This window comes from Strigops habroptila, chromosome 5, assembly GCF_004027225.2.
Source record: "Strigops habroptila isolate Jane chromosome 5, bStrHab1.2.pri, whole genome shotgun sequence".
NCBI lineage: Eukaryota > Metazoa > Chordata > Aves > Psittaciformes > Psittacidae > Strigops > Strigops habroptila.
In genome coordinates, this window is record NC_044281.2 from 2944004 (window position 1) to 2955640 (window position 11637).

General features: G+C 47.0%; 2 protein-coding genes across 2 annotated transcripts in view; both read right to left on the reverse strand.

Annotated features, from left to right (window-relative positions):
• YBEY (ybeY metalloendoribonuclease) overlaps positions 1 to 11637 on the reverse strand; it is a 12042-nt gene continuing 405 nt past the window's right edge. The window contains exons 2-11 of the mRNA XM_030486649.1: positions 11176 to 11244; positions 10714 to 11029; positions 9303 to 9553; positions 8612 to 8756; positions 8413 to 8523; positions 5974 to 6040; positions 4069 to 4194; positions 3359 to 3539; positions 2393 to 2516; positions 1 to 1805 (exon numbers count right to left, since the gene is read on the reverse strand). Coding sequence (XP_030342509.1) covers positions 10943 to 11029; positions 11176 to 11244 — 156 coding nt within the window. The 3' untranslated portion in view covers positions 1 to 1805; positions 2393 to 2516; positions 3359 to 3539; ... (4 more) ...; positions 9303 to 9553; positions 10714 to 10942. The remainder of the gene's footprint in view (positions 1806 to 2392; positions 2517 to 3358; positions 3540 to 4068; positions 4195 to 5973; positions 6041 to 8412; positions 8524 to 8611; positions 8757 to 9302; positions 9554 to 10713; positions 11030 to 11175; positions 11245 to 11637) is intronic.
• POFUT2 (protein O-fucosyltransferase 2) overlaps positions 1 to 11637 on the reverse strand; it is a 12032-nt gene continuing 395 nt past the window's right edge. Inside the window, exons 2-11 of the mRNA XM_030486648.1 lie at positions 11176 to 11244; positions 10714 to 11029; positions 9303 to 9553; positions 8612 to 8756; positions 8413 to 8523; positions 5974 to 6040; positions 4069 to 4194; positions 3359 to 3539; positions 2393 to 2516; positions 1 to 1805 (exon numbers count right to left, since the gene is read on the reverse strand). Of these exons, the coding sequence (XP_030342508.1) occupies positions 1652 to 1805; positions 2393 to 2516; positions 3359 to 3539; positions 4069 to 4194; positions 5974 to 6040; positions 8413 to 8523; positions 8612 to 8756; positions 9303 to 9553; positions 10714 to 10880 (1326 nt within the window). The 5' untranslated portion in view covers positions 10881 to 11029; positions 11176 to 11244 and the 3' untranslated portion in view covers positions 1 to 1651. The remainder of the gene's footprint in view (positions 1806 to 2392; positions 2517 to 3358; positions 3540 to 4068; positions 4195 to 5973; positions 6041 to 8412; positions 8524 to 8611; positions 8757 to 9302; positions 9554 to 10713; positions 11030 to 11175; positions 11245 to 11637) is intronic.

An 11637-nucleotide genomic window follows, 5' to 3' on the forward strand; every position in this document is an offset into this window, starting at 1 on the left:
TAAAATGCTACAAAGCTTTTTAATGGTCATACTGAGGTATACATTACACAGAAAATGCCACCACTGCTTTCCATGGTGCACAGGTTAAAGGAGAACATTTGACTTGGTGGGAAAAGGCACTGCTTTGAAGGAATACAGTGGTAAGAACAGGAGACCTGCTGCTACTACTGCCTGAGTCTTCCCAGCTTCTGCTGCATTTGCACAGGAGGAAACAACATCACTGCCTGGGAGCAACTATGAGATGTCCACTGCAGGACTGTTCCATGTGCTCCTACTCAAGCCAAGAGGAAAGAACAAAAGGGTCCACTGGCAGTGAGGTAATTTGGTAATACTGACTTTAAGGAGCAGTGTCTGCTTTACCTTTTGAAATCTGTCTCCTAGTCCACTTTTGAGAAGGGTTTGTCCTGCTTGACAGAGCCATGTAGACCTGCGGGGTAAAAGACCCACCTAAAGCACGGAGTGAAGCAGAATACATCCCAGCAACCAATTCTACAGAGCAGGAGACTGCAAGAGCTGCAACAGATACCCCCACAAAGCCCTCCTCAAAGGGGAGCTGCACTTCACTTGTGGCTGGTGGCGTAGCACAGGGTTCTCCCCCTGTACCAACAACCAGCATCTCCATCAGAGCACAACCTCACCTACCAGATGATGGTTTATACGCATCATTTCAAGGCCCAAGGACCTTCCCTGTCTGTGACTGTCCTCAGTTTACTCCCTTGCATAAACTGAAAGAAGTGCAGGAAATTCCTTTGTTGAATCACTGGGACAACCCATCTGACTGACGTGGAAACTTTCCTGATCCTGCTCCCCAGCAAACCATCACCCCCACTGAACTGAGCAACTGGGTGAGCCCAAAAAGGTGCTGACATCTGCATCAGTGCAACTGAGCAGGCCTTTGGAAGGACTACGATGGGGTGAAGAAGTTTCCTTTGTGAAGGTAAAACATAAGAAGAAACAGAACCTTTCTTTAACCAGCCTACAGGCCCCATCTTTTTGCCTCTTTCAGCACAGACCCACTGAGGCTGCTGTTAGCTGCAGTTGGTCTTCAGGTCAAAACACGTCCTCCTTTTCTTTTATCAAGCACTGATTGCATGAGACAATTTGAACGTTCACAAAATACTGCTTGAAGAGGGAGGATTTCCCCAGAGAATGGCAGAGCTTCCACACAACCTGCAGCTCATGTAGTCCAGGTCACAAAACCAAGATGTATTTTCTTTTGCCATCAGAGAGGCAAACACTGAACGGGACAAAAAATACAGACAGAAATAGAGTATTTTAACTTCTAAAAATTAAAACTGTTCCTCTTCCTCCTCAGAACTCTAAAGCAAGCTGTGATTTACTTCACTTGGTACTTGGTTTCAGGACAAAGTTCTACCTTTCACATCTCACTTGTAGTGTCTGGTGGTGGTCTCTATTCGTGACCATGCCAAGAACCGGATCCCAGGCTGGGCTGACTGCAGTTTTCTTGCTCCCATCACTGCCTGGCTAAGAAGGTGAATATTGCTTGTTCTTCAAAGCAAAAATATCAAGTAAACACCAAAAAGAGGGTAGACGACAGAGCTGTAGTTTGGTCAAAGGGAGGTATTTCCCTGTGATGTTTCCATATCCTTTTGTGCTCACCAGTGCTGAAGTCCTTGGAATTCTCTGTATTTTAGTACACGATTTTCCAGTGAGTTGGCTGCTCACAGTTTTTCTCCTTTTCACCACAAAACCGGTTGTAAGTTGTTTTTGGATCAAATCCCAGGATCTCCCTTTCCTCATGGATCCGGAAGGAAAATGTTGAAACTGAGGTGCCTATAAAATACCTGTGGAAAACAAAGCAGAAAGGGTTGATGAAGGTGCCAGGTTTTAAAATGCAAGTGACTGATTTCAGTCCAATGAACTTTAATGATCGTTGAAATTATATGAAATTATCATATGTATGATATGTATACACAATGTCACTATTATCATAGAAATGTAGACTGGTTCGGGTTGGAAGGGACCTTAAAGCTCATTCAGTTCCAACCCCCTGCCACGGGCAGGGACACCTTCCACTAGAGCAGGTTGCTCCAAGCCCCTGTGTCCAACCTGGCCTTGAACACTGCCAGGGATGGGGCAGCCACAGCTTCTCTGGGCACCCTGTGCCAGCGCCTCAGCACCCTCACAGGGAAGAGCTTCTGCCTCAGAGCTCATCTCAATCTCCCCTCTGGCAGGTTAAAGCCATTTCCCCTTGTCCTGTCCCTGGTGCCAGCTTGGCAAGCCTATGACCTATTATACATCTATTATAGATGTATATCAGTTATATAAAATCATGTCATATATGATTTGTAAACAACTGTATCTGGATCAAAACCAATATTCAGTTTTGTGACACTAAGATTTGGTTCCTCGATGAAGCCAAATTTGCTACCTTGCATGTGCACAGATCCACTGGTCAATCACAGCCAAGCCCCCATCTTTGTAGAGCTCCAGCTCCTCCCAAGAGGGTTCAAATCTCACCATCTCAGGCAGCAGTTTCTTGAGCAATTCAACCTCTGAAAAAGGGAAAGATGCAAATCTATTTTGACATTGTAAAGAGCAACTTGCTGCTGTCATAAAATGCGTTTAAGGAAACCCTGGGTGGACAGTTACAAAGCAAGAGAAACCAAAAGCTACCTGCAGGTTTTGCAATGTTTGCCAACGTCAGAGTATTGCAGAGGGAGAGGACACACTGGGGCAGGAACGTGGTGCTGAGGGGAGCAACTCTCAAGGCTGGGGAAGCCTGTAAGGGGTATAACAGATGCTACCACTAGCCTTGCTGTCTAATCCTACAGGGTAGTTGTACCAAAAGGCCTTTCTTGACAGCAAGCTTCAGACTTGCTATCACCGATGCCATGCCCTGCAGGGTTATTCTAACATCCCGCATTGAAACAGATCCCTATATACCACCAGGAGGGAAGAGCAGCCCTGGGATAAGGCCTGGGAGGGGAAGCCCACCCTTGGGAGTGTCTAAGCCTTGGCCACACACAGCGAGGTCCACCCCAGTGTGGCGCTGGGGGCAACCAAGGGGAAGGCTGAGTGGAGACTTCAGAGGACCCTTCCCACCAGCATGTCCGAGACTGTCTGCAATGCTAAGGAAGAAGGTGGGATGGAAGAATGAGAAGGAGGAACAGGCAAATTCAATTCCCAATTTCCCACTGTAGAGACCATTGAACCTCCTATGGGAAATACCAAATGAATGGTATTCAAGCTGGAAGGAAGCAGCTGCCCAATCCTGCTCAATTCCCCATTCAGTGATGGAGGCACATGAAGTTCCAGTCATTTATGAAAGCAGAGTGGTAATTGCAGCCCTTGTTGTCAAAAGCTATCAATCCTAAACTGACTATAATCTGCTTACCCTCCTCGACAGCATCAGTGGCTACAAAAACTCTTTGAAGTTGAAGCATCCCCAAGAGGCTGCGAATTTTCTTTACAGCTCCTTGCAGGGAAGGCACGTCTTCTCTGTGACCCCAGATGAAGTCTTTCCTTCTGAGATGAACCCCAAGGTATGGACCACCTAGAGCTGTGCCTATCTTAACCTAAGAAAGAGAGAAAGATCAATCAACTTGAAGACTTGAGAGCACCACTATTCATTCACACTGAAAAGGTGTGAATCCCTGGATATGGCACTGAATTACTCCAGCTGCAAAAGTAACTTAGAGGTGTGGGCTGGTAGTATTTTGGGACACATTGTGATGTTTTGATCATGAGTGACCTGCATTATACAAGAGAAACTGGAGTGTGAGATCTTTGTATGCAAAATTCGCTCTCCTTGACCAAATCCCCACCTGGCAGTTTGCAGCTGAACTTTATGCCCACTGATGATGCTGAATACAAGAAGAAATACAAGGGAAGAGAGGGCAACAGAAACCTGGCACCCAGAAGCAGTCAGTCTCCTTTAACTCATGTCACAAGGGAGAAGAGGGTACAGTAGAAACATGGACATCCACCTCAACCTGAGCAGGGAGAGCTAGATTCACATGGATCTTCCAATATTCCTTGCAGTGTACAGCCAGGAGTACACAAATGATTGCATTTGTTATGGGAAACAGACTGCTGTGATTTTACCTTCATCTGTGTCCAGTCCTCATTGTAGTGAGTCCTGTCTGCCTCATCGGTGGATTGAAGGTATTTGTTTCTAAACTCATCTCCTGCTACACGGAGGTGTTTAGCAAACACCATGCTCCGACGGGTCTATTGGAATAAGAGCAGATGTGGAGTGAGAAAAAGGGAGAGCTAAAAATGACCAAATGGAGATAGTTTCACACACACACAGCTTCCAGGATGCAGTTACTTCTGACACATCCATACAGCACTACAAGCAGCAATTTCTAACCTTTCATCTGAGCTTTAACTGTTTAACCTTACTCATAACTACGTTTATAACCAGCATACATCTGACCCTGCAATACAGAGGTGTACGGAGTTACACTGTAGTTATTTACACAACAGAACATAATAGACCCAATTAAACATTCTAGCAATATACCTCACCTTTGGAAACAAAAGCTGGGCAAAGACTTTAGCTTGCAAAACACCTGTAAGACAAAACACCTATGGCAGGGGGTTGGAACTAGATGATCTTAAGGTCCTTTACAACCCAAACCATTCTATGATCCTATGATTCTCTATCAAGGGAAGGATGCAGACAGTGTCTGCTGCAGAATGCTCACACTGCAGTTCAGAGACAGACATTTTCCCTTCTTTTTGTAACATGTCAACACAATACGCCTGTCAGTCAAGCCTTTGAGTACCTTACCCAAGCTATGATGAACATGGTATGCCAAAAGGGCAGCAAACATGTACACAACCCATGGCAGTGCAGTGCACTGGCAAGGAAAATGAACACCTTTGAACGCTATGCTTGTGTCAAACACCTCTAAATCTGGCTTGTTCCTATTTGAAAACTTCTTTGAGACAAGACAGCATCTTTTAGCAAGACTAAAAAGAACTCCAGATGTTATCTGCAGAGCTATTAAGAAAAAAAACCAACACCACAAACCATGCAGGTAGTTAGAAACTGAAATAAAAGAAAGAAGCCTATTTTTCCACAAAAAGTGATAAATAATTTTGAGACAAATTTAAATTGTTGAGGTGATGTTTATAGTGCCACTGGTAAGAAATGTGTGTCATGGCTTTCATGTCTGCTTTTACAGGACCAAGAGTCAGACTCAGATGATACCTGGGTTGCATTTCTCTGTTTGGAAAGTCACTTGCAATGAAAAACAGTAATTAGCAAACTACTGTTTGGTCCATTTCTGAAAAAATATGCCATGTACCAAGTGAATAGTCAGATGTTGACATGGTCTACGCACCTTGGGTAGCAGTTGGACTCCATGATCTAAAGGTCTTTTCCAACCTAGTTGATTCTACGTTTATATCTTACAAGACTGTGGTCTATGTAAGTTATTTAGTAATATGAAAGTCACTTTCTCTTAGAAACATTACCAAGTATCAAGCTCTCCATATTGTGTTCAGTTTTCCTCGGGCTGAACCTTTAACTTGGCCTTAACATTTTTTACATAGCAGTTATTTTGCCACAAACCCCTTGGCTGGGGTCTCCCAAAGTGCTCAGCGTTACCTTAAAACCTGTGGGAATTTTGCCTTTGAAGCCAATGGGGAGACAGTTTCAACGCTACTGAGCACTTTCAGGAATTCCTTTGAAAACTCTGATCTTGAGGCTGCCTAGACAAGAAACTGCACAAAGGCAGATCCCTTCTCACTGCACGTGTGTTGTCCTTCTAAACACCATGTCCTGTGGCACTGAGTCTTTGGGGACAAGGCGCCAAGACATTAATGCACTACATTAATCCACAGCAGCCTGAAGACCATCTTTAGCATACTCTGCTGAAACGTAAGATACTAGTTAGTTCAAGAAAAGAAACACAAAACAAAACTGAAGCACGTATCAGTGATTGAACTGTTATCAGAACCAAGCAGAAAGGCTAGAGAAGCTGGCTGGAAAATACTCACATTCCAATAATCTCTCCCTCCGTAGTGGTCATGAAGAAGGTTTTCAGCTCTGTCTAACATCACTGACCTATTAAAAATTGTAAAACTGAGTGCAGTGCCCTTAAGAATAGAATGTACATTATGATGATACAGTTGCTAGGATAAAGCACAGACTATGATCTGTTTGCAAGGCGAGCACAGAGGGGAATGAGGGATAGGCTGCCAATCTGTTCTGTATAAAGAACTTTGTGACCCATTGCTTGCTGGGAGAAAAGGGAACTGTGCCACTGTGTGTTCCTGCTCTTTTCCTTAATAAGTGGTACTCTTAATTCTGACAGTTAAACACAAACAAGCATTAACAATGCCTCACATAGTCCTCACAGTACTTGCTGCTGGAGAAATAAGACTGCCAACAGGGAGAGTGATCCAAAGGGGAAAAGCGACCTATAAGATGATGCTTGGCCTCTGAGCATGTGAGAGCCTCTTGGAGGAAGCACAGGTTATGCTCATGAAAGTAAAACCAGAGATGATGCTTTCCACATGTGGAACAAAATATCCTGCAGTAAAACAACAGACCAAAGAAGACACAGACACTACAAAAACATGTGTTAGCAACTAAGCACACTAACATTAAAATGAAAGTTTTTCACTAACAGGAAAACAGCCTGATCTTTTCATAAACACACACAGCTCAGGATCGTGTACTGGGAACAGCAACTGCGCTAAGTGGGAAGAAGCAAAAGAGAGTTTTGAGTATCCAAGAACATAAGGGATGTAGGCTCAGTTCGTGCTCTGAGCACACTGAATATGAGTGAACACACAGAGAAATACTTCTGAAGGGGGTCAAAGTCATCATCTGGACCTTCTACTAAAATGAGAGGAGGGAAATAAATCAACTTCAGATTATCACTGTGAAAATCAGCTGGACACTTGCACATAAGGCTAATCTGGAAAACAGACTAGGTTATGCTGGTGGAGAAGCAGCACTGCTTTTAACAGGAAGCTTGGAGGTGAATCAGATTACACACCTGAAGAGTGATAGTACTAGGACCATACAAGTGATTGTCTGGCCAAAAGGGCAATATGGGAGATCAGAGAGGTGCAGGTCACCATAGCCATCAGAGATTTCACCTATCCCCAGGTAGGCAGGGCAAGCGTCACAGCAGGATGTGACCAAGCAACTGCAGTTTGAGACACCCTCAAAGGCAGTTCCATCAACCAACTGGGCAGGGAGCAGCTCCTGACATTGTCTTGAGCTGCAGCAAGACATGGCCCAAGATCTCACAGTGGAAGAGCTACTCTGTCAGAGGGGCCACAAACGTACTCATCTTCAACATCCTACTGGATCAACAATGGCCAAGCAAACGTTACTGCAGCTGCATTCAGTTTCAAATAGGGGACTATGCAAAAGTGCAGAAGCGTCCAAGTGAAGAAAACAGGTTCATAAACTCCATGAAGTTAAACAGTAAAAGATGATAAAGAAAGTAAAAATAAAAGAATTTGAGCATGAAGAAATAAAAGCCTTTAATCCTAATGACAGGTCTTCATTCCAATACAAAGAAAAAGGGAACTAAAGGCTTAGCAAGCACTTAGAGACAGCAACATCACAACAGAAACATCTCCTGTGAATTTTTGCACTAGGTGGTGGAGCTGGGAAGATCCACACGCCAGAACTACTTTTTACAGGGGATCTCATCAGAGAACATGTCTCAAACCAAAGCATCCATAGGAAGTGTCCAGCAATGACAAAATGAACCAACAAATGGCCAACACTCAGCAAGTGTTCAGCCAACAGTTGTCAAGTAACCCAAGGATGAAGCAGCTGCGCCACTAATTCTGGTATGCAACTTCTTGCTTAAAACTGCAACACAGCTTTTGCTTTGCTTCAGTGTCTTCAGTTGTTACAGGGTCACAGCTGACTGGAAATACTTCGCTACTGGGATAACGTAAGCTCCATCTCTCATATAAGAGCTTTGCTTTCCTTTCCTATGGTTATCCTAGTGGCATCTTACATCAGAAAGACAAAGCATGCTACTTGCTTTCTCTAAACCCAGCTCACACTATGGAGCATGGACATCACAGGAGACCAGGCACTGCATCTCGTGATCCAAGATGTGGGAAACACTGATTCCACTCTGTTCGTTCCCTCTTAACCCAGCATTGAAGGGTAAAGGAAAGAAAGCTAAACACAGGGTGGCAAGGACATTTAGCTACCTGAGAAAGAATACGAAGGAGCTCAAGGCTACTTCCTTTTAGCTTTCAGCACTGCAACATTTAACCTAACTTACAGTTAGGTGTTTCTTACAGTGTAAATTCCTGTGTAATGACTTTAATGGATTATAGTAACTCAGTGATGAACCACAACAGTGACACATAGCCTGTAACCTCGCCCTGCTCTTCCCACCTAGCAATGGTTTTGTGGGCACACAATACAAGACATAGTAACACAAGGCAACTCACTGTGCTGAAGTGTTCTTCAAAAGGATGGGAGCCACAATAGAGGCAGATCCTTGGACAGACAAACAAGAGACATTTAGGCCCCGCGTTTCCTCATAACCCCAGAACCATCCCCTGAAAGGGAACAGAAAATACTGATTCACAGGCAAACGTGTCACTAAATACAACTAAAAAGAAGACTAAAAGGACTGCTAGATGTTACCTGTAGTATTCGTGTTTGTCTTTGGAGTACATAAGCTGATCAATGCATGGCCTTTCATCTATTTTTTCTTCCCATGTTCCTTCTTTCCACCCTTCTGCGTAGCCTTGTAGGACGTAAATCTGTTCAATAAAGGGCCCACCTGACTCTGAGCAGGAGGCAAAGCATATGTGAGCATGAAAAAACACACGATAAAGGTATGAAGTAGCACTGCCTGCAGTTAAAACTCTGCTAGAAATGCTAACATTAGACTACTCTCCCCTGTTTTCCCTATAAAAAGAGAAGTTCTGTGTGAGCCAAAAAAGCTCAAAGGGTCAGGGGATGTGACAACCTGCTACTCTCACTCAGCTGTGCGTGATTTAATGTGCCAGACAGAACTGAATCACCAAGGGAATGTACATTTAGAAGCTAGGTAAAACATGCCATGAAGCACAGAGGTTTTCAGGGCTGTAGGTAGTTGCTGAGGGAAGACTGCCTCCAAGAAAATGACAAGTACAAACCCTTTGTCCCCTAATATCAGGGTTTCTAAATGCTTTTTCCTGGAAAGTAAGGGACAGAGATCCCTTCACAGCTCTTTGCAGAGGTGTGGCGTTTTATTTCACATATACAGATAACAGCATATATAAGGATAAACCTGTGAAGAAACCACCTTAAGTATTTAGTCAATTGTAGATTGTATCATTCCATGCTCTACCTGCAAGGAACTGCTCGTATTCAATGACGGGAATGTTCCTGTTGAGGCTTGGGAGATCAAAGAAGTCAGACCAAGGGAGCCGGACCTGAAGGATGTCGGGGCTCTGCCAGTGATAAAGACGTCCCCAGGGAGGCAGAACTAACACCCAGTTTTCACTTTTCAGCAAGGTCTTTAGAAGGGAAGCAATGCGAATGTAGACATCTCTGCGGAGGTTGAACCCTTCAGGAGGATTTACATCATACAAAAGGTATCTGGGGAGAACAAAGCAATGTAATTACTTCAAGGAGCTTAAAACTTGTACATGTGTTTTTCTCTTTACCCCACAATCATGTCACACAGCTGTATTAGGATGGAGACTGTTACTTTTTCATGAGTTGGTGGTACTCAGAAGGTGGAAGGGGACGGCAGAGTGGTGCACGCTGTAGTGGCTGGGGGCCACCAGGGTCTCCTCATGGGACATCATCAAGGTGACACACAATCACAGAATCAACCAGGTTGGAAAAGACCTTTAAGCTCATCAAGTCCAACCATTCCCCAGCACTGCCAAGGCCACCACTAACCCATGGCACTGAGGGCCTCGGCTACACAGTGTGTGAACATTTGCAGGGACGGTGACTCCAGCCCTGCCCTGGGCAGCCTGTTCCAATGCCTGAGCACCCTCTGGGGAAGGAATTGTTCCTCAGCTCCATCTAAATCTGCCCTGGTGCAGCTTGAGGCCGTTTCCTCTTGTCCCATCCCTTGTTCCTTGGGAGCAGAGACCAGCCCCCTCCTGGCTCCATCCTCCTGTCAGGCAGTTGCAGAGAGCGATAAGGTCCCCCCTGAGCCTTCTCTTCTCCAGACTAAACCTCCCAGGTCCCTCAGCTGTTCCTCATCACACTTGTGCTCCAGGCCCTGCACCAGCTCCGGTGCCCTTCTCTGGCCCAGCTCCAGCCCCTCAGTGTCTCTCTTGTAGTGAGGGGCCCAGAACCAACCATAGCATCATGAGCCTTTCCTGCAGAGTGGCAGGACACGGGGCCTCAAGGAGCAAACCCTCAGATGTCTTGCCTGTCCCGAGGGTAACACGGTATGTGGTATGATTGGCGAAATGACTGGCACATTACTCAGGCTAACTCCTGCACACCGAATGTGAAGCTGGGAGGACACATTCAGGAGGGACAGGGGAAAAGGGTGCAGTTGGGGTCCCACTCAGAGCAGGAAAGCCCCCGTGACAGCTACAGCATCTTACAGAAACCCAAACCAGCACCAGCAGGTGACGGAAGACCTCTACATGCCCACCAGCCCACGGCTCAGAGAGGTCCCCTGGGGACACCACGCAGGGAGGCTGCGATGACAGGAGAGCCCCGGGGCTGACCCTGGGGCAGGCTGCACTGCCGCTGCGGCCCGCGGTGACCAAGGAGGACCCGCTCTTCACCTGGTGCGCGGCGCGGCAGCGGCGGCGGGCAGCGAGGAGGCGGCGTGGCCGGCGCGGAGCGCGGCGGGCGGCGGCTGCGCGGCGGCGGGCGGCGGGAGGGCGAGCACGGCCAGGCCCAGCAGCACCAGCGGCGGCGGGAGGCGGCATCCGGAGCCCTGCGCCGCCATCCCCGCGCCGCGCCACGTCCGGGGCGGCCCCGGTCGCGGCCCGTCCCCTCGGGGCGGCCCCCTCAGAAGAGGCCCGCGGTCAGGGGCCGGAGGCTGGAGCCCGTGAGGCGGTTCAGCTCCTCCAGGATCTCCACCTCCTTCTGGTACATCTGCAGGAGAGAAGCCGCAGTCAGCGCCGCTGGGCTAACCCAGCGAGCCAGAGTTCCCAGTCACAAAAGGGGCTTATTTCCACCGGGGTACGACGAGACACAGGCGGACACCGCACACCTCCCCCTGCTCCGGGGCATCGCCGTACCTGTTGCCACTCGGCTTTTGTGTTGTGCTGGTAGCCAAGCAAATGGCACAATCCGTGGGCTGCCGTCACCTGTTTAAAGAGACAAGAGAATAAACGACGTGTTGGAAGGGGCTTGGAGCAACCTGCTCTAGTGGAAGGTGTCCCTTCCGACCCAAACCAGTCTAGGATTCCATGAAACTTCACCTCAACGCTGTCAGATCCCTTGCACAGACAGCCCAGCCCATGCACCCCGGGGTAGAAGAGACGACCAGGGCTTACCCCGTACCCCATCATTTCCCGTTTTGCCATTACTGCAACAAGGAAAAGCCAGTACTCTGCCCTGCAAAACGACAAAGCCTAGGCAGTGTCCTCCCCCAGTTAAGTAAGTGTTAAAGCACAAAGTTAATCTTTCACGGTAAACCTCCTTATTCAGCCTGGCCGGGCTAGGAAAGCGACAGCCGCTACCCTCTCCCCGTCGGACAC